Source organism: Heloderma suspectum, chromosome 3 (assembly GCF_057233095.1).
Source record: "Heloderma suspectum isolate Gila_16-S chromosome 3, 16-S_ref, whole genome shotgun sequence".
Classification (NCBI taxonomy): Eukaryota; Metazoa; Chordata; class Lepidosauria; order Squamata; family Helodermatidae; genus Heloderma; species Heloderma suspectum.
Genome location: NC_139460.1, coordinates 323452175 through 323474850, shown reverse-complemented (window position 1 = coordinate 323474850; position 22676 = coordinate 323452175). Strand labels below are relative to the sequence as shown.

Sequence of the window (22676 nt, the reverse complement as noted above, 5' to 3'; positions counted from 1 at the left end):
ACTGCTCATCCCTGACTCTAGATCATTTATGAACAAGTTAAAAAACGCTGGCCCCAACATAAATTGGGGAGGGAGGCACTGTTTACATCCCTCCATTGCGAGAATTGACCATTTATTCCTATTGTTGACTTGGATTCCTGCATTGAGCAGGGGGTTGGACTCGATAGTCTTGTAGGCCCCTTCCAACCCTACTATTCTATGATTCGATGATTCTACTGTCTACTTCCTGTTCTTTAACTGGTTACTGATCCATAAGAGGATCTCTCCTCTTATCCTATGACTGTTAGGTTTGCTCAGGAGTCTTTATATTTTTTTTATTCATTCATTCATTCATTCATTCAATATTTTGAATGAATGAATGAAAAATATTTATTCATTCAATATTTATTTATTTATTCATTCTTTCATTCATTCAATTTTTATAATTAACATTTATATATCATCTTATTTGCTAAAAGGCCATCAAGGTGGTAAGAGAATTTGTCAAAAGCCTTTTGGAAATCAGGATAAACAGTGTCTACAAGTTTGTTGACACTCTTAAAGGTCAGCGAGCCAGGGCTTACATTTGCAGAAGCCATGCAGATTCTTCTTCAGCAAAACTTGACCTTCTATATGCTTGATAATTTTATCTTTAATAATGCTTTCCACCAATTTACCCGGAACAAATGTTAAGCTCACCAGCCTGTAATTTCCTGGTTCTCCCCCTGTCTCTTGATACCTTCTTAAAAATGATATTAACATTATACCTTTCCAGTCCTCTGGTACAGAGGTCAATCTAAGAAACATAGTACGTATTTTTGTTAGAAGTGCAGCAATTTTGCATGAGTTCTTTAGAGAGCAATCCTATGGCCCCTAGATAGTGCCTGGGTGGGTGGGGATAGAATAATTTGGATTCCTAGATCCAAGGTCGGAGACAGCATTCCGGCCTCGGACCCAGGAGTCTGAACTCCCCTCCCCCTCACAGCCGGCATGTAGAGAACCAGCTGCTTCTCCAAGGTTGCAGAAGTGACCTCAGGGGGGAGGTAAAGGGGGAGGTTCTGTGGGCGGGGCAGCGACTGCGGAAGCCGGGCAGCGAGCTATCCTTCCCCCCCCAGCCTACTCCCCTCCCCCCCCCCCCACAGAGCCCTAGCTAGATGGGCAAAATTGCAGAGTGAGAGAGGCACAGTTACGAGCTCTGAAACAGGAGGTGAGACGGCTAGAGCGCTGGTGGCGGAAGTCTCGCTCCAAAGACGATCAGACACGGGCTAGAGCTGTATCTTCAGCCTATCACGTGGCGGTGAAGGCAGCAAAAAAGGAATATTATGCTGCCTCCATCGCGTCTGCAGAGTGCTGCCCCAGGAGGCTGTTCCAAGTGATCCGGAGCCTGGTCGGTCCTGTGGCTCCGGAACCACTGGAGCATTCTAAGGCCTCCTGTGAGGCCTTGGCAAGGCACTTTGCAGATAAAATTGATCAGATTAGGTGTGTTACTCTGCACACTGTGGATACAGTTAGTGAGCAAGAGGCGGCCTGTGGCAAACCGGTTTTGTGGGATCGGTTCCAGCTTCTTCCTCCTGAGGAAGTGGACAAGGTGCTTTCATCTGTACGGCCGACCACCTGCTTACTTGATCCTTGCCCATCTTGGCTCATTATGAGCTGCAGAGAGAGACTGGGTGAGGGGATCAAGGCAGTGGTGAACGCCTCCCTTGAGGAGGGAGTGATGCCATCAGCCCTCAAGGAGGCAGTGATAAGACCGCTCTTAAAGAAGCCCTCCTTGGATCCTCAAGTTTTGAACAACTTTCGCCCAGTCTCAAATCTGCCATTTTTGGGCAAGTTGATTGAGCGGGTGGTGGCGGTGCAGTTGAAGGCACACTTGGAAGAAACTGATTATCTTGACCCATTTCAGTCAGGCTTCAGGCCTGGGCATGGGACAGAAACGGCCTTGGTCACCTTGGTAGATGATATGAGGAGGGCTCTGGGTAGGGGTGAATGCTCCTTCCTTGTTCTCCTCGACCTCTCAGCGGCTTTCGATACCGTTGACCACGGTATCCTCCTGGACCGCCTGGAGGGGTTGGGCATTGGGGACACCGTATTGCGGTGGTTCCGGTCCTTGCTCTCCGGCAGGTACCAGAGGGTAGCACTGGGAGAGGAGGTTTCGGACCCGTGGCCACTTACTGGTGGGGTGCCACAGGGTTCCTTCCTCTCCCCGATGCTATTTAACATCTATGTGAAGCCTCTGGGGGATATCATCAGGAGGTTTGGGGTGCAGTGTCATCAATATGCGGATGACACGCAGCTCTACCTCTCGTTTAAATCTTCACCAAGGTTGGCCGTAGAATCCCTGTCCAAATGTCTGGAGACGGTGAGTGGCTGGATGGGGAGGAATAAGCTGAAGCTGAACCCTGACAAGACCGAGGTACTTTTGGTGGGAGACAAGAGGAGGCTGGGGGATATTGACCTGGTGTTGAATGGGGTACGGCTACCCTTGAAAGACCAGGTCCGCAGCCTGGGGGTCATTTTGGACTCCCAGCTGTCCATGGAGGCTCAGGTGTCAGCTGTGAGCCGGACAGCGCTGTATCAACTCCATCTGATACGGCGGCTGCGCCCCTTCCTTCCCGACCATCTGCTCCCATCGGTAGTACATGCCCTGGTCTCCTCTCGTTTAGACTACTGTAATGCGCTCTACGTGGGGTTACCCTTGAAGACGGTTCAGAAACTGCAGCTGGTACAGAACGCGGCAGCTCGCCTGATTAAAGGCAGCCGCCGGCGAGATCAGATCACTCCAGTGCTGAAGGAGTTGCACTGGTTACCGGTTGTTTTCCGGGCCAAATTCAAGGTGTTGGTTTTGACCTTTAAAACCCTATATGGTTCTGGCCTAGCCTATCTTAAGGAGCGCCTCCAGCAGCACCAGACAGGCCGCTTAACAAGATCAGCCTCAGATGGCCTTCTGTCTGTCCCATCAGCCAGGACAGCTAGACTGGTGGGGACGAGGGAGAGGGCCTTTTCTGTGGTGGCCCCCACTCTGTGGAACTCCCTCCCTAGGGAACTCCGTCATGCCCCCTCTTTAATGAGCTTCCGTCGTGCATTAAAAACGTTGTTGTTCAGGCAGGCATTTGGGGTGGGTTAGGGTATTTTAGAAAATGTTTTTATGGTAGAATTTTATTGTTTTAAACTGTTTTTATTGTATGTTGTACATCGCCCAGAGTGGCTGGGTGACCAGCCAGATGGGCGATTAATAAATTTAATAAATAAATAAATAAATAAATAAATAAATAAATAAAGGTGGCCTCCGTGCTGCTGCCATTAAGCATAGGATGCCTGTCACCCTCCAAGTTTGGAGGCTGACGGGAGCCCCACTTGGATTGGGCCCTTCAGAATTCTGGGATGGGCTCCATCTGGACCCAGTGATTTGTTTTCAATTTGTCAGTAAGGTCTAGATCAGCCTTCCCCAACCTGGTGCAGTCCAGATGTGTTGGGCTGCAACTCCCATCACCCCTCAGCCAGCAGGATGGGTGTTGCAGCCCAGCATGCCTGGACGGCACCAGGTTGGGGAAGGCTGATCTGGAACGTCACCTCTTGTCATCAGCTCTTTCTCTGAGTGTAAATAACTCTGTTGACATTGTTTTCAGCTGAAATATCACAGCAGGTGCCAGTGCTCTCCCCCAATCCCCTTTCAGGAACATCTTTTGCTTTCATAGTGTCTCTGGCAGCGCCCAGCACGATATTGATGATATTTCCTCCTGCTGAACCTCAGCCTTTCTGTGGCTGCAAATAGCAAAAATGCAGCACCCCATCTCAGTCCAAGCACTCCCAGTATCTACTGGTTTGTAAAGTCCTTAGGCCTTGGTATTGCCTGGAGTAAAGGTGGTGGTCACTGATGCCTATTCCTTCTAAGGCTGAATAAGGAATATTTTTGCAAGCATCCTCATAATAATGATAATCCTCATATAATAATGATCTGCTCTGCTACCTTTAAGTGCTCTTCTGTAGCCCTCTCATCATTTTTACCTGGTTTGGGTTGAGAGTCTTTGTGTGTGTTCATTCAGGAACTCCAGAATCTAGCTGAGTGAGCTTGCAGGGCTAAATCTAGCTGAGTGAGCTTCCAGGGCTAGCCTGTGACTATCAGCGATTACTAGTCACGATGGCTATATAATACCTCCAGTGTCTGAAGCAGTATGTCACTATACCTGTTGTTGGGGAACACAAGCGGGAGGGTGCAGTTGCAGTCATGTCCTGCTTGTGGGCTTCCCAGAGACATCTGGTTGACCACTGTGGGAAACAGGATACTGGACTAGAGAGGCCTTCGGTCTAATCCAGCAGGGCTGTTCTTTGGTTCCTGTGACATTTGGTTCCCCGAGGCAGAGTGGCAAAGGGCACTCCCGCCCCAACCAGTCAAGGTACGCAATATTTAAGGCTGGTTCAATTATTTTGGCAGCTGAGATAGAAAATCCCACAAGTGCCTTTCCCATTCCCTGGAAGTAAAAATGCAATACAAATAAATTAAATTATAATTTGCTGCCCTTTCATGACACCCAAAATCAGCCACCTGAAGCAGCTGCTTCACTCTGCCTAATAGTAGGGCTGGCCCTGAATGCTCAGCCCTCAAAGCCCTCTTCATCCTAGATTTATAAAGAAACTAGACTGATAGTTTCATTGTCTAGAAATGAGACTACCTGGTTCCTTTTGACATGATGTTTTTGGGTGCCTCCCCTGGAGCAAAAGTGACAGGTGCCCATAGGAAACAACAGGAAGATCCTGGATCTTTTCAGCATTGTGATTATTATTTGTATACCCTTATTTACATGGGTGTGTGTGTGGGGGGGGGAGTGTCTGAGAGAGTACTGTATGACAAACCTGCAGTGTAGTCTAGTGCTATTATCCAGTCTGCCAGTGTTCTGTTTGCTTGTTTTAGTGAAAAGCAGTCTTGGTGCCACATGACGAAGGCTGCAAAGTTTAAATGGTGTTTAAAGTTTTGCAGTGTAATTTATTTCCCACCTCCCCCATGGTGATGGTGGGGGGTGCTATAGGCAGCACCATGCAAGTATCCAGTTGCTAAATGGCTAGTTGAGACCGCTGCTGACATCAACAAGGGCAACTCTCCACTCAGCAACCGTTCACTGCCCACCACGTCCCAGTGCACAAAGGTTAGGTTAGGTCAGGAATTCTTCTGCCTCCCTTTATTCCCACATAGCAGCCGGTGGTGATTTCATTTAGCAAGCTTCCTTGCCGCCCACCACTGCCTTTATGATATCTAAGAATGCCTTCTGAAATCTAATCCGCACTTCTGACTGCTGTGGGAGGGCGGCTTCTATGCCATGCCCCCATATACCTAAAATCCCTGCATGTGGAAAACTAGTATGTCAGCAGGATGGCTAAGCTAGAGCCCTTCTCCCAGATGTGCTAGTTTTCTACATGCAAGGAATCTTTTTGTGCATGGAGGAACATCCCACCATGTGAGCCTGCAGTGGCTGTCGGAAATGGTTTAGCAGCCTGACACAATTTGACCATCTTTGTTTCACCCGTAAACCACTCAGGTTTTTATGTGACGATGAGAAGGAAAGAGTGTAGGAGAAATAATTTATGGATAATAAACCTTATTAAGCAGACCACCTGGTACCTTGATAGGCTCCTACTTCCTGTCTATAACTGGGTCCATAGAGATGTGGTTTTTCTGATGCTGAGAAGGGCTCAGTAATTTTACACTCAGCACAGTTACGTTATAAATAGACTGTATTTTAAACATTAACAACAAGCAAGCATGTTTAAGACAACTATATAAAGAAATCAATACTTTGGTGTTTGTTGACAAAGGTTACAACAGGAAAGAAAACAAGACAAAGCATTGTGCATGCATTACCAATACAGATTTCTGCCAGCAGAGATTACTCCCTGCCAGGAGCAACCCCACCCAGTATCCACCCTTTACTTTTATAGTTTTCCTCTTGAACGTGATATGTGATTGCTTACTGTACTCTGATTGACTACTGCACTCTTTTAATCCTGCCTTTTTATATTTATTCATATTTGATGATGTTTTGTTTTTACTTATACAGTTCTACAGAAATTTCCCAACTTGTTCTTTGTGGTTTTGACCTGTCTGGGGCATGAACCTTATTGAGCAAGAACGTTTCTCGTAATGTTCTCTTTTCTCCAGGTCAAGCTTCGTGCAGGTAATAGATCAAAAGCAAACTTTGGTTCGAACAGCCATTTTAGCTGTGCCTCTTTGATATGCCTGAAGTGACCATTGCCTTAAAATTGCCTACAAGAGTAGAACTCTTTTGCAATAAACAATAACCCTCAGTCAGAGCAAAGCCTCCATTTGCATGTTGCATTCAGTCATCAAAGGCACAAAAGAAGCAACCCAGGTGGTTGTCACCCTCTTCCTTATTACAGTCTGATCAAATTCTTCACGTTTAGCTGGCGAACAGGTTTTTTTTTTCTAACTCACCCTAAAACTTCAGGATGGGGTGGGCTGCAAATATGAACAAGCACATAAAAAGGCATATTTGGGAATGTTTAAAATAACCTTCCCATAGGCTTTGCGAGTCAGCCAGCAGATCTGTTGCACACTGCCTCTCTTCTTTGCTTGCAAGGACACATGGAGCCTGATGTGTTTGGGAGTTCAGTGTGCCAGGAGTTGGGAATCCATACAGCACTCCCTGCCGGCATGGACTCTCGTGAACCAGGGGCCCATTGCTGACCTCCCTGCTAATAGATGTAATTGGCTGAGCGTCTCAAAGCAGAGCGCCTCTGCTCACTGCTACATTTCCCTCGATGTGCTTTCAGAGTTTTGGCATAGTTATATTTATGTTCCATTCATTTCCAGCACAGGGCTCTTTGCTGCTGCCAGTCTATTAATTTTTAAACTGCCTGGAGCTACAGATCACGATGGGTGGCAGGCCTTTGCGGTTGCAGCACCAAACAGCTGGAATAAGCGACCTGTTCCATTGAAACAAAACCCCAGCGGCCTCTGGTTTCTAGAAGGAGCCCTTAATCTGTTCTCTTAAGACCTGTCAGCACAAGAGCACCGTTGTTTTAAGTGCCCTGTGGCCTACTGCTGTATGTTATCTGCCTGACCTAGCGTCCAGTGGCCCAGTGTTGGCCTCTGGGCTGCTGCAGCAGCACCTGGTCTAGAACCAGCCCAGTAAAGGCACCTGGAACGCCCTATATGCGTGGGGCGTTCCCTCTCCATTCAGACGTGATTCTGCAGAGGACTGTAAATCGAGACGTTATGTAAGCAGTGTATCTTGGAATGCAATTGCTTTTTTGAAATTCCATTCATTAATGGGTTTTTAATTGAAGGAATATGTATTTATGGAAGCAAGATACTTCATAGGTTATAGCTGTAGTTGGTTTGTCACTGGATAGCTAGGCTGCAAAGCGCATGAAAGAGAATTGCTTTCTCTCTACCTTCCCCATTCTCTCTCTCATACACACACACACACACACACACACACTTGCCTAACCCAAGACAGTTTATAGAAAGCTAAAACAACAACGATGCAATATTAAAATAAAACATAAAACTGTCAAGAGCAGCAAAAAAAACCCAACCCCCACCCAGATAAAATATATAAATGAATTGTATATTATAGGCATACTCGTGTTTATATATCGAGTGTCCAAAGTTACTTACACAAATTATCTTGTAATCCTTGCAACAGCCCTGTAATGCAGGCTACCATTATTATTCCGTATTGTAGATAAGGGGCTGAAGCTGACAGACGGTAGATTGCTTAAGGTGGTCTAGTGAGTTAATGCCAAAGACAAGATTTGAACTGACAACTTCCTGGCTCACAGCTCTGTTTCTTGCACAGACCTCCAATTCTCTGGACCACCTGCATGCACACCGGGGCAGGGTGTGTGTGTGTGTACAGACAGGTCTCTGTTGATCCTTATGGAGATCCCCAAACTGGTCTCTCCATGCATGGGCAAGGATCATGCACAAAGTATTTCTATCACTGACGTAGATATAAGCTATATTTGTGTTTTCTTGTTTGTCAATGATGTGAACCATCTGGTTCAGCATCTTGTTTCGCCCAGTGGCCAACCAGATGCCTCCAGGAAGCCGCCGAGCAGGGCAAGAATGTAATAGTCTGCTCCTGTTGTTGTTCCCCAGCAGCTGTTATTCATCAGCAAGCTACCTTTGCACATGGAGGTTCAACAGAGCCATCATGACTTGCTTGTCCTTGGTGGACCTCTCCTCCTCCATGATTTTGTCTCATTAATCAGATATTGTTTTTGAAGGGCTCTGTATGTGGCAGAAGAGTCATCTTGGAAGACCAACTGTAGCATGTCCTCTGGACCAGCTTCTCTGTTGGTTGTTTTTTGCATGTTTAGTAGCTAAGTTTCCCTTTTTCCTCCCCCTTTTTGACAGGGAAGAATGCATCTTCACAATTGATCCATCAACTGCGAAGGACCTTGATGATGCTTTGTCTTGCAAGCAGCTTCCAGATGGTATGATAAGTTTTCTGTGGCATTTTAGTGTTTATGTTCCTTTGCATCTGCTGCCATGTTCTCTTCAAACGTGTTATTCCTCAATGAAATTGAGATTTTGAATGCGCCATTTAGCTGGTGATGGTTACTTGTAGTATGCATGCAGAAGAGTCCATGTTCTGTCCCCAGCATCTCCAGTGAACAGGGCTCAAAGTAGCAAGGCTGAGAAAGACAGGTCTGCCTAGAGACCTTGGGGAGCTGCTGCTGGTCAAAAGCAGACAATGTTGGGCTAGGTTGATCATTGAGACAATCCATTATAAGGGTGATCCGTAAGTACAATCCTCATTAAAATGTATTAAAATAGGAGGAGGGCTTTCTCCGCTGTGGCACTCCGGCTGTGGAATGAGCTCCCTAATGAGGTTCACCTGGCACCTACATTGTATTCTTTCCGGCACCAAGTGAAGACCTTTTTATTTTCCCAGACATTTTAACATTTTAGCTCTTTAGACTTTTAGCTTTGCTGTTAAAATATGCATTTTAAATCCCTGCATTGCTGCTAGGTTTTATTCTGGTTGTATTGTTTACTGTGGTTTTAATGTTTCATATATTTTGTATTGTTTTATTGTGTGCTCTTTGATTTTAATTTTTGTGAACCGCCCAGAGAGCTCTGGCTATTGGGCAGTATAGAAATGAAATAAATACATAAATAAAATTAAAATACCCCTTCAGAACAAGTGAGGTTGGGGCAAAAAATCCCAACTTCAAAAAATCCCAACATTAGGGCAAAACCCCCCAAGTTCAAGTAGAAACTGATGGGATCTGAGCTACTGGTGACTGACCAAGAAAGAGATCTTAGGGTTGTGGTGGACAGCTTGATGAAAATGTCAACCTGGTGTGTGGCTGCTATGAAAAAGGCAAACTCCATGTTAGGTGTAATTAAAAAAGGGATTGAGAATAAAACTGCCAATATCATATTGCCCTTATACACATTTATGGTGTGATCAAAAGTGGAATTCTGTGTACTGTTGTGGTCACTGCACCTAAAAAAAGATATTGTAGAGCTCGAAAAAAATGCAGAAAGGGCAACCAAAATGATCAAGGGGCTGGAGCAACTCCCCTATGAGAGAAGGTTACAACAGCAGAGATTGTTTAGCTTGGAAAAAAAGTGAGTAAGGGGAGACATGATAGAGCTGTGCAAAATCATGCATGGTGTGGAGAAAACGGATAGGCAGACATTTTTCTCCCTCTCTCATAATACTAGAGCCCAAGGGGGCATCCTGTGAAGCTGCTCCTTGGGAGATTCAGGACAGATAAAAGGAAGCACTTCTTCACACAGCACATAAAGTATGGAATTTGATGGCCACCAATTTGGATGGCTTTTAAAGGGGGTTAGACAAATACATAGGTGATAAGGCTTATCAATGGCTGCTAGTCCTTATGGCTATATGCTACCTCCGGTATCAGAGGCACTATGCCTCTGTACACCAGTTGCTGGGGAACATGGGCAAGCAATACGACAATGGAACCAATTACCTAGGGAGCTGGAGGCATTCAAGATGACGCTGGACAGCCATCTGTCAGGGATGCTCTGACTTGGATTCCTGCATTGAGCAGGGGGTTGGACTTGACGGTCTTGTAGGCCCCTCCCAACGCTACCATTCTATGATTCTATTAGAGGGTGCTGTTGCCGTCATGCCCTACTTGTGGGTTTCCTGTGGGAAGCTGGTTGGCCACTGTGTGAACAGAATGCTGGACTAGATGGGCCCTTGGTCTGATCCAGCATGGCTCTTCTTATGTTCTTACATAGGGCCCTAGCTCAGTGGTAGTACACTTGCTGGGCATGCACAGTTCCCAAATTTCCCAGGTAGGGCTGGGAAAGACTTGTGTCTGAAACCCCAGAGAGCTGCTGCCAGTCAGTAGAGACAATTCTGAGCTACATTAATCTGACTTGGTATGAGGCAATGTCCTATGCTAACATGTGTCCCTGAATTGGAGCTTAGGTCCAAGCAGTCTATGCTGGAATTGCAGCGAAGCTGCTGGAAAAGCTCTCCTACTCTTTTCCACTTGGGCTGAGTCACTTTCCAGTGATGGGAACTCCTTGAAATGAGGTAAAAGGTGACTATTTTGGTAATAAACTAAAATGGGAACCCATCATTTTGTCTTGCTGCCTCTGCATTGTTACAACTCCTTAATGAAGGTAGTTGGCCTGTATTTCAGTAAAGATGACACACAGCTACAGAGTAGGTGAGAGGAGAACTTTCTTTGAACCAAATGTTAATGGAAGAGCTGAGGCAGTTCAGCTGCCTGGATGAGACCCCAGATGCCTAGCCCTAGGGCTTCCTATCCCTCCCAACTGGTAGATCTTTTGGCACAGTAATAAAGCCATACATAGGACATGCAGAGCTTGATTCCAGTTTATTATCATTTCCTCTAATAGCAAACCTGGATGGTTGAATGTCTTACCGGTTTGAAAGTGAAATGGGGCCATCCAAAAATAAGGCTGTGCTTTCTGCATACTGAGGTGACTTCCTAAGCAAGCAGAAGAATATACATTTGTAAATTAAAAGAAAAAGGAATATTGTTGTTGTTCAGTCGTTCAGTCGTGTCCGACTCTTCGTGACCCCATGGACCATAGCACGCCAGGCCTTCCTGTCCTGTGCTCTCTCCCAGAGCATGCTCAAGTTCATATTCATTGCATCCGTGATGCTATCTAGCCATCTCATCCTCTGCCGTCCCCTTCTCCTTTTGCCTTCAGTCTTTCCCAGCATCAGGGTCTTTTCCAGGGAGTTTTCTCTTCGCATTAGGTGGCCAAAATATTGGAGCTTCAGCTTCATTATCTGTCCTTCCAATGAGCAGTCAGGGTTGATTTCCTTTAGGATGGACTGATTTGACCTCCTTGCAGTCCAGGGGACTCGTAAGAGTCTTCTCCAGCACCACAGTTTGAAAGCATCAATTCTTCGGCGCTCAGCCTTCCTTATAGTCCAGCTCTCACAGCCATACATTACTACTGGGAAAACCATAGCTTTGATTAGACGGACCTTTGTCGGCAAGGTGATGTCTCTGCTTCTTACTATGCTGTCTAGGTTTGCCATAGCTTTCCTCCCAAGGAGCAAGCGTCTTTTAATTTCATGGCTACAGTCACCGTCTGCGGTGATCTTGGAGCCCAAGAAAGTAAAATCTGTCACTGCTTCCATTTCTTCCCCTTCTATATGCCAGGAAGTGATAGGGCCAGATGACATGATCTTCGTTTTTTTAATGTTGAGTTTCAAACCAGCTTTTGCACTCTCCTCTTTCACCCTCAACAAGAGGCTCTTGAGATCCTCTTCGCTTTCTGCCATTAGGGTGGTATCGTCTGCATATCGGAGGTTGTTGATAATTCTCCCGGCTATCTTAATTCCGACCTCTGATTCATCCAACCCGGCATTTCTCATGATGTACTCTGCATATAAGTTAAATAAGCAGGGTGACAATATGCAGCCTTGTCGTACTCCTTTCCCAATTTTGAACCAATCGGTTGTTCCATCTCTGGTTCTTACTGTTGCTTCTTGACCCTTGTACAGGTTTCTCAGGAGACAGGTAAGGTGGTCTGGTACTCCCATCACTTTAAGAATTTGCCACAGTTTGTTGTGATCCACACAATCAAAGGCTTTAGCGTAGTCAATGAAGCAGAAATAGACGTTTTTCTGGAATTCTCTTGCTTTCTCCATGATGCAGCAAATGTTGGCGATTTGATCTCTAGTTCCTCTGCCTCTTCGAAACCCAGCTTGTACTTCCGGTAGTTCTCGGTTCGCATTCTGCTGAAGCCTAGCTTGTAGGATTTTGAGCATCACCTTGCTGGCATGTGAAATGAGCGCAATTGTGCGGTAGTTTGAACACTCTTTGGCGTTGCCCTTCTTTGGAATTGGAATGTAAACTGACCTTTTCCAGTCTTGTGGCCACTGTTGAGTGTTCCAGATTTGTTGGCATATTGAATGCAGCACTTTAACAGCATCACCTTTTAGGATTTTAAATAGCTTGCCTGGAATACTGTCATCTCCGCTAGCTTTGTTGTTACTAATGCTTCCTAAGGCCCACTTGACTTCACTCTCTAGGATGTCCGGCTCAAGTTCAGTGACCGCACTATCATGGCTATCAGGGACATTCAGATCTTTCCTGTATAGTTCTTCTGTGTATTCTTGCCACCTCTTCTTAATCTCATCTGCTTCTGTGAGGTCCCTGCCTTCTTTGTCCTTGATCATGCCCGTCTTTGCACAAAACGTTCCCTTGAGATCTCCAATTTTCTTGAAGAGATCTCTAGTCTTTCCCATTCTGTTGTTTTCCTCGATTTCTTTGCATTGTTCATTTAAGAAGGCCTTCTTGTCTCTCCTTGCTATTCTCTGGAACTCTGCATTCAGTTGGGTATATCTTCCCCTTTCTCCTTTGCTTTTCGCTTCCCTTCTTTCGTGAGCTACTTGTAAAGCCTCATCAGACAGCCACTTGGCTTTCTTGCATTTCTTTTTCTTTGGGACGGATTTCGTTGCTGCCTCCTGAACAATGTTACGGACCTCCGTCCATAGTTCCTCAGGCACTCTGTCTATCAGGTCTAATCCCTGAAATCTATTCCTCACCTCCACTGTATATTCATCAGGGATATGATTTAGGTCATACCTGAACGGTTTAGTGGTTTTCCCTATGTTCTTCAATTTCAGCCGAAATTTTGCAAGAAGCAGCTCATGATCTGAGCCACAGTCAGCTCCAGGTCTTGTTTTTACTGACTGTATGGAGCTTCTCCATCTTTGGCTGCAAAGGACATAATCAATCTGATATCGATATTGACCATCTGGTGACGTCCATGTGTAGAGTCGCCTCTTGTGCTGTTGGAAAAGAGTGTTTGCTATGATCAGCATGTTCTCTTGGCAAAACTCTATTAGCTTTTGTCCTGCTTCCTTTTGTACACCAAGGCCATGCCTGCCTGTTATCCCAGTGATTTCTTGACTTCCGACTTTAGCATTCCAATCCCCTATGATGAAGAGGACATCTTTTTTTGGTGTTAGTTCTAGAAGGTGTTGTAGGTCTTCATAGAACCGATCAACCTCAGCTTCTTCGGCCTCAGTGGTTGGGGCATAGACTTGAATTACTGTGATGTTGAATGGTTTGCCTTGGATTCGTACTGAGATCATTCTATCATTTTTCAGATTGTACCCCAGTACTGCTTTTCCCACCCTTTTGTTTACTATGAGTGCTACTCCATTTCTTCTAAGGGATTCTTGCCCACAATAGTAGATATGATGGTCACCTGAATTAAATTCGCCCATGCCTGTCCATTTTAGAAAAAAAAAAAAGGAATATATATCCCCTTAAAAACAAGGATCGGTGAGCTTCCTGTTTGTACTGAAGTTTGAAGTGTCAGTTGAGGGAGTGGAAGGAGGGAGAGAGATGGGGGAGAAGAGTTCATTGACCTGCTCAAGGCTAACAACTTTATTCTGGTAGAGGAAAAGATTTTGAGGCAGGGGGAGTGTGCATGTTCTGAGATTAAGATCTCCCCTCTGCATTATAGAGGAATGTTTCAGGAGGAAGGAAAGGAAAAAAGGATGCCTTTCCCCTTTTCCACTGTCCAGAACTGTACCCCCGCCCCCACACACACACTATATAATTATGAAATGCTGAGGTTCAGGGCTGGCAACCAGTTCCAAATCTGAGCCCTCTAATGCTATATAGCACAACAGAGGAAGGCTTCATGGGTTAGTCCTTTTTCCTTTCCTCCCTGCTGAAACTCCTCCCACTAAGAGACCTGAACAAGGCTGACTGGAGCCCTGAACAGGGATGGGGATACCCTGCAGCTTTCTGTTACAGGACTCACTTGCATATACCAAGTTGAAGTACTGTTTATAGAACAGGTGTGGGGACAAAATGGGTGTTTTTATTGACTTGAAATGGAATTGATCCCTCTCAGTGGTGAGGTCTTGTTTCACCCTCTGGTATGGTCCCCAAGCCCTGCTGCACTGCTGAAATTTGTGGCAGCAAAAAAAAATGTGTTACTGTTAAGGAAGCCTAAAATGTCCATAGAATCATATGTAATGATAGTAATGACAGATCTAATCAGGGGACCAAATAACTGCACATTAGAAGTTCACTGAAACCATGCTCTCTTCATCGGATTTCTAAAAGTTGTCATGGAAGAGGCTAGATGAGTCTCCAGAGAGAGGAAATTCCAGAGTTTGGGCACCACATCCAAGAAGGTTCTGTCCCAGTTACCCATCAGCCCTATTTCAGCCTCAGTAATCTCAGTGGGGCAGAATCAAGTGAGAACAGTTGGTCCTTTACATACCCCAGACCCAAATTGTTCAGGGTTTACTCATGATCATATTCTTAACTCTTTTTTGGGGGGTAACCCTTCTATCCTCACAAAATACTAGACTTCTTTAGACAACACATTCATTTATGGGATTTGCTACCACAAGGTGTGATGATGACCACTACCTCAGAGGGGCTTTAAAAGGGGATTGCAGAAATACAGTCTATTAATGGCTACCAGTTATGGTGGATATGTGGAACCTCTCGGTTCAGAGGCAGCACATTGCTCTCCAGCAGTTAGTATCCAGTTATGACAGGACAGGACAGTTGCCTTCACATTCCGCTTGTTGGGCTTCCAGGAGGCATCTGGTTGGCCCTTGTGGGAAACTGGATGCTGGACTAGGTGGATCTTTGGTCTGATCCAGCATGGCTGTTCTAATGTTTTTAAGAGTCTGTTCTTGCTATGGTCTCTTGTTTTGTCACTATAAAATGGGTTATCTCCCTCCCCTCTCCCTGTGAATATTATGAAGAAACAAAACTGGCTCTCCCTATCTAAAGGAGGCATTAATTTGGCTCCTTCTCCAGAGAGTACAAGAACAGACACCAAATTGTGTACATAAGAGTGTAAATAACTATGAAGGTTCTCAAGGTGAAAGAGGCAGTTTAAAGAAGGCCTCCTTGCCAGACTCTTGTCTTGATAAGTTATTTGGGTAACCTACCTACTTCACATCTGGTCCTCTGGATCCTAAAACATCTCTGAAGGCCAAGGAGCATGCAACATGCATGACGTTAACAGAGTTAATGTAGATACGTCAAAGAGGGCTTACACACGTGTGCGCGCACACACACACACACACACACACACGCACACACCCTCAAGGTCTTCCTTCTAGGAACAGGGTTCACATCCTCTACACCCAGAATGATTCTAATTTGTGAAGGCTGTTGGGTGCCACTTCCCATTTCTGTGAATTCAATGAGTATTAATTTCCTGGTAGAATTAGTTCTCTTGAATGCAGCATGGAATAGTAATAAAAACAGCTTGTGATGTGATTTGCCAGAAATTGTCTTTTCTGCCTTCATCTCTTTGGCTGAGAACCTTGGTGTTGAGTGGGGGCTTGTAGTATCAGCCAAGTTCAAAAAGTTCTCCTATTATAAGTTCCATCCATTAGCAAGAAGCTCTCGTTTTGTGTGTGTGTGTGTGTGTGTGTGTGAGAGAGAGAGAGAGAGAGAGTGAGAGAGAGAGAGAGAGAAATCTGATCTTGACAGAAGCACCATTGCCTCTTGGCTACAACTTTCTTAACTGCTTGCCTTTGTGGGAGGTGTTCAGTCTGAACTTTGCTGCCTTGTATTGGGAAAGAGGTCTGAGGCCAGGCCAAGGACAAATTCAAGTGTGGCAACTTGTGAATTGAGGGGAGGCTGGAACAGAACAGGAAATGCAGGCAGGAGAGATCTGGGCTGGAGTGGGCAGGTTCAGGTGGGATACGATCAGAAACAGCAGTCGGTGGTCTATGGAGAGAATTTGGATGAGTATAAAGGGGAGCTTGGAGGGGGTGAACAGAAAGCCACACATTTATGCCCTGGCCCAGGTCTCAGGATGGACGAGAAAATAATAGATGGATGAAAAGGTGTTTGGAACTGACTCGCTCATTCACTGCCAACTGACCTGATGGGACTACCAAAATTTTAGGGGCCTGATGATGAGCTTGGGTCCTAGAATGTAGTCCTTGGGGAGGGGCCTATAGCTGAGTGATAAAGCAAATGTGTGGCATGCAGGAGGTTCCAGGTTCGGTCTCTGGCATTTCTGAGTTGTACTTCACAATAGAGACCAGTATTTCAGCAAAGTCGAATATGGGATGGGACATAGGAGTTCCATTGCCTCTTCAGGCTCAGATTTGGAAGAAGGATCACTTCCAGTAGCAGCGAGGAATGAGTGTTTAGGCTTGCTGAATGCAAGTTCCTTTTACTGATAATGTTTTATATAGACAGCAAAAGGGAAAGAAGGAGTCGTGAAGGGGTTATCTGAGAAAGGAGAAGCTACTTAGTACTACTACATCCTGATCCAATTGGGCCGATGTTAGGTCCATGAACTTGCCCATCCTTCAATCCCATTTATGCCCCTATTTATCTAGTTCCATAACTAACCTACCTCCAATCCCGCTGAGATGCAGCTTGCTCAGCCCCTATAGAGGGTGTGGTGCTTACATTTTAATATCTGCCTATCCGAACGCATGGGGCATTTCTAAACTAACCTGCATTCTGAGGACCACACAACTTTGGACAACTTCAGTGCCGCACTTGCTTGCTTCATAAGTTGGTGAAGTATTTATAGAGCAGAAATCTGGCTGGAGGTCCACCATACCGGTTAATTGCAGGTACTGGATGTTCTGCATACATCTCCTGGGATGGAACTGTGCACCTCACTTGTATGCTCATGGCATGATCCCTGACATGCTATCTATTCCTCAGCCATGTGCTCTACCTCCAGCCACTTGGCACATGTAGTCTCAAGCTGGCCAGTGCATGTGGAAATCCCTCTTCACAGAGGCTTCAAAGGTCAGGCCTGTCGCTCATGTAAATTATTTGTCCAGCTTAAGATGCTGGCGTATAGAGCTGGAGCAACCTTATACCTCTGGTTTTGCAATGGGGCAAGTATCTCTTAAGGCCACTTCATAATGGGATTTTAGGAGTCTGGATGCCTAATTTATTAGCTGCTGCCGACAAAGCACACACTTAATCCTATAAGGCTTTTAATTGGATAATGTGTGGGGTTGGGGCTTCCTCCTTGCAATGCAACACCTGCTTCGAAAGCTTCCAATGCCTCATGGAAAACTTTGAAAATGCGTCTTTCAAAGGCACGCTGTTCATCTCTTTCATTTCTGCTGCTTGCTGGTTTTCCACTCTGTCTGCTACTGATTATCAGCTGAGAGCTCAAGATCTCCATGCACCGATAGGAAGCACTTGCACTCACACACAGCATGAGTGATTGCCCCCCCACACACACACACATATGCTGGGTCCAGCCCCTCATACCTCTCCAAAAGCCACTCCAAAGGGTCAGGGGCTGAATTCAGGGTATGTGTGAGGAAATAAGTGACACTGTGCTGTATGAGCATGTAGAAGTGATTTCTGTTCACACGCAGGGATCTTTGGCTCCAGGCCAAAGTGGGGTATTCCGTACCACATCCTGTTTGGCATTCTGCTTTTGGAGGCGGAGTGGTGCACAAGGTTGCACAGCCTTGTAAATCACCTCCAGTGTTACAAGTGTGCAATGTTTGCAAAATGTCTGTGCCTGTTCACAGCAAAGCTCCCTGAGCAGCTTGCCTACTCTACCTGTTGGTCTGGAGTATAAGACTGCTTGTTCATTTAGGCAAGTATTGTCTGCTCTGACAGGCTGTGGCTCCCCAGGGTCTCAGGCAGAGAAAGGTCAGTCCCAGAAGCTGCTGCCTGAGCGCCATTATAATGGAGATGCTGCAGAGCATCTGCTGTGCCACAGAGCTGTGATCCCTCCTCAGTTATATGTGGCCTCAATGAGGCAACTTCTGTGGTGCTTCTCAGAGCTCAGTGTTGCTTGCTTAAATTACCTGGTGCAGAGTGCCTTTCTCAGTGGTGGAGCAAGGTTGTTGGCCACAAAACATCCCAGGTTCAGCCTCAAGCATTTCCGCGTCAAAAGGCCTCGGCCCAAGGTCTTGAAGAGCCACTGCCGTTCTGAAGAGGCAGTAGCCGTGTGGCAGGCAGGCAGGCCAGCAGCCTGACCCTGTCCATGTACCTTGTTAGCCAGTGTGAGAAACAGGATGCTGGACACGTATGTTCTCAGACCTGTGTTCACTGTGGTAAAGTAAGTGCAGGGCTGGAGCACAACAAGCCCCCTTGACATAAAGGAAGCAACAGCCTTCCCATTCCTCAGAGCTGTGCATCTTTGAGATGAAGCTCCTCTCTAGAATGTTCAGAATGAAGCTTTGCACAGGCACCGAAATCATGCATGAGACCACAGAGAAGTGTGTTTGTGACTGTCAGGTGGGAAGGAAGTCCTGTGGAGCTGTGTGTGTGTGTTTGGGGGGGGGTGAGCTCCCCCCCCATTCTTGTCTTGGAGCCTTACTAAGGGAGATTCTGAAACTCCAGGAACATTAGGTTCTCTTTGGATGTTTTGTTCTTGCTATGTTCTTCTTCATTAGTGTTTCATGTCAAAGGTGCGGGGGCAGGGGAGGTAAGAAGAACTGGTAACAAGCGAGTTGGGTGTGAGGGGGAAACACTGAGTGGATGGAATGGGCCTGACTTGTTATATGTCCCTTGGCTGAAACAGCCTAGTCTGGCCTTCAGATTTACCATTGCCTAGTAAACAAAGCCTCCAATTCATGCTCAGTTGCTTGGCGTTTCCAAAAACCAAGAATACCCCCAGGCAAGGCAAGGAAGGTTTTAAGTAAGCCAAAGAAGTGAGTGCCTGCCTCCATGAACACAATGGCCTGGCACCTTTTAGTGTGAACAGTGACCATAGTTGTGAAATGAATCTGTCTGAGCATGAGGAGTTTTCCAAATGCCAGCGGTCAGCCTTCAAAATGCCAGGCATTTACACATCTTGGATATCTTCGTTAATGCCTTTTAGCAGCCATAGAAGAGATAGATAAATATAGCTAGCCGGCTGGGCTGGGGGTAGGGGATTGGACCTAACTCCATATGTGATGTCTTGGGGTCTTGAATGCTTTGTCTTCCATAGCAAGTATATGGCAAATTAACCTCAGACAAGGTTGTGTGTGACCTTCGGTTCTGTGAGAGCACAGGATGTGGTATTACGTGCAGAATTCAACTTCCCGAGAATCTGCAGTTTTCATTGGCGGGGAGACCCCCTAACAACTTTCTAGCTATTTGTTTATTGGTTGTAAGAATTTTTATCCCATCTTTCCATTTCTGATGCCTAAATAGAACTACAGTAAAACGCAGTAAAATAACATTTCAAACTACAAAGGAGGAGGTAAAAGCAGCGATGGCGGCAGAGTGATGCCTGCAAGTGAGTAAATAACGCTGACTGGAAGCTCAAAGCCCAGCAGCGGAGTCTTAATCCAGGCTGTATGAAGCTCTGCCCCTGCCCTCCTGTATGGCTTGCAAAACCAGGGTCAGTGATGCAGAACACTAAAAGCTGCAGAACAATTGCACGAAATAAGAGTAATTGTGGAGACCTGCTTGATTTTGCTTAATATATACAGATTGAGGAATCCCGCTTTTCTTAGCACATAATTTGGGATGCTTGTGTACGGAACTTTTAATTCACTTACTCCGTAAGTAGAATACGACTTGGATGGGGGCTCCCATATTAGCCTTTGGCATGGTCTATTTATCCCCTTGATGGATCACTGCCTTGTTGTGGCGCTTGCGTAACTCAGTGAAGCCATAAGCTACGCTGTGAAGGGCCACCCAAGACGGACAGGTCATGGTGGAGAGTTCTGACAAAATGTGATCCTCTGGAGAAAGGAATGGCAACCCACTCCAGTATTCTTGCCAAGAAAACCCCATGGAACGTATCACAAGGCTAAAAGAGATGACGCCGGAAGATGAGCCCCTCAGGTCAGAAGGTGTCCAATATATTACTGGGGAAGAGCAGAGGGTATTTCCAAGTAGCGCCAGAAAGAGTGAAGCGGCTGGGCCAAAGCCGAAAGGACACTCAGCTGTGGATGTGTCTGGTGGTGAAAAGAAAATCCGATGCTGTAAAGAACAATTTTGTTTAGGAACCTGGAATGTCAGATCAATGAATCAAGGTAAGCTGGAGGTGGTCAAACAGGAGATGGCAAGATTGAACATCGACATCTTGGGAATCAGCGAACTAAAATGGACAGGCATGGGCGAATTTAATTCAGATGACCATTATATCTACTACTGTGGGCAAGAATCCCTTAGAAGAAATGGAGTAGCACTCATAGTCAACAAAAGGGTGGGAAAAGCAGTACTGGCATACAATCTCAAAAACGATAGAATGATCTCAGTACGAATCCAAGGCAAACCATTCAACATCACAGTAATTCAAGTCTATGCCCCAACCACTGATGCCGAAGAAGCTGAGGTTGATGGGTTCTATGAAGACCTACAACACCTTCTAGAACTAACACCAAAAAAAGATGTCCTCTTCATCATCGGGGATTGGAATGCTAAAGTCGGAAGTCAAGAAATCACCGGGATAACAGGCAAGCTTGGCCTTGGTGTACAAAAGGAAGCAGGACAAAGGCTAATAAAGTTTTGCCAAGAGAACACACTGATCATAGCAAACACTCTTTTCCAACAGCACAAGAAGTGACTCTACACATGGACATCACCAGATGATCAATATCGAAATCAAATTGATTATGTCCTTTGCAGCCAAAGATGGAGAAGCTCTATACAGTCAGTCAAAACAAGACCTAGAGCTGACTGTGGCTCAGATCATGAGCTTCTTCTTGCAAAATTTCGGCTGAAATTGAAGAACATAGGGAAAACCACTAAACCATTCAGGTATGACCTAAATCATATCCCTGATGAATATACAGTGGAGGTGACGAATAGATTTCAGGGATTAGATCTGATAGACAGAGTGCCTGAGGAACTATGGGCGGAGGTCCGTAACATTGTTCTGGAGGCAGCAACTCAATCCATCCCAAAGAAAAATAAATGCAAGAAAGCCAAGTGGCTGTCTGAGGAGGCTTTCCAAGTAGCTGAGGAAAGAAGGGAAGCGAAAAGCAAGGGAGAAAGGGGAAGATTTATCCAACTGAATGCAGAGTTCCAGAGAACAGCAAGGAGAGACAAGAAGGCCTTCTTAAATGAACAATGCAAAGAAATCGAGGAAAACAATAGAATGGGAAAGACTAGAGATCTTTTCAAGAAAATCGGAGATCTCAAGGGAACGTTTTGTACAAAGACAGACACGATAAAGGACAAAGAAGGCAGGGACCTAACAGAAGCAGATGAGATTAAGAAGAGGTGGAAAGAATACACAGAAGAACTATGCAGGAAAGATCTGAATGCCCCTGATAGCCATGATAGTGCGGTCACTGAACTTGAGCCGGACATCCTCGAGAGTAAAGTCAAGTGGGCCTTAGGAAGCATTATTAACAACAAAGCTAGTGGAGATGACAGTATTTCAGCTGAGCTATTTAAGATCCTAAAAGATGATGCTGTTAAAGTGCTGCATTCAGTATGCCAACAAGTTTGGAACACTCAACAATGGCTGCAAGACTGGAAAAGGTCAGTTTACATTCCAATTCCAAAGAAGGGCAACGCCAAAGAGTGTCCAAACTACCGCACAATTGCCTCATTTCACATGCCAGCAAGGTGATGCTCAAAATCCTACAAGCTAGGCTTCAGCAGTATGCGAACCGAGAACTACCGGAAGTACCAGCTGGGTTTCGAAGAGGCAGAGGAACTAGAGATCAAATCGCCAACATTCGCTGGATCATGGAGAAAGCAAGAGAATTCCAGAAAAACGTCTATTTCTGCTTCATTGACTACGCTAAAGCCTTTGATTGTGTGGATCACAACAAACTGTGGCAAATTCTTAAAGTGATGGGAGTACCAAACCACCTTACCTGTCTCCTGAGAAACCTGTATGAGGGTCAAGAAGCAACAGTAAGAAGTGGACATGGAACAACCGATTGGTTCAAAATTGGGAAAGGAGTACAACAAGGCTGTATATTGTCGCCCTGTTTATTTAATTTATTTGTACATCATGAGTACATCATGAGAAACGCTGGGTTAGATGAATCACAGGTCGGAATTAAGATTGCTGGGAGAATTATCAACAACCTCAGATACGCAGGCGATACCACCCTAATGGCAGAAAGCGAAGAGGATCTCAAGAGCCTCTTGTTGAGGGTAAGAGTGCAAAAGCTGGTTTGAAACTCAACATTAAAAAAACTAAGAACATGGCATCTGGCCCCATCACTTCCTGGCATATAGAAGGGGAAGAAATGTAAGCAGTGACAGATTTTACTTTCTTGGGCTCCAAGATCACCGCAGACGGTGACTGTAGC

The 22676-nt window shown here is 45.6% G+C and overlaps 1 protein-coding gene across 5 annotated transcripts in view; it reads left to right on the top strand.

The window, feature by feature from the left end:
* The window catches only part of DIS3L2 (DIS3 like 3'-5' exoribonuclease 2), a 290436-nt gene that overhangs the window by 166659 nt on the left and 101101 nt on the right, over positions 1-22676 (top strand). For all 5 annotated transcript variants that reach the window (XR_014789643.1, XM_084847710.1, XM_084847711.1 and 2 more), the window contains one exon: positions 8354-8433. Coding sequence is in view for 4 of the 5 variants with exons in the window: in XM_084847710.1 (XP_084703836.1) it covers positions 8354-8433 (80 nt within the window). In the remaining variant the exon portion in view is untranslated. The remainder of the gene's footprint in view (positions 1-8353; positions 8434-22676) is intronic.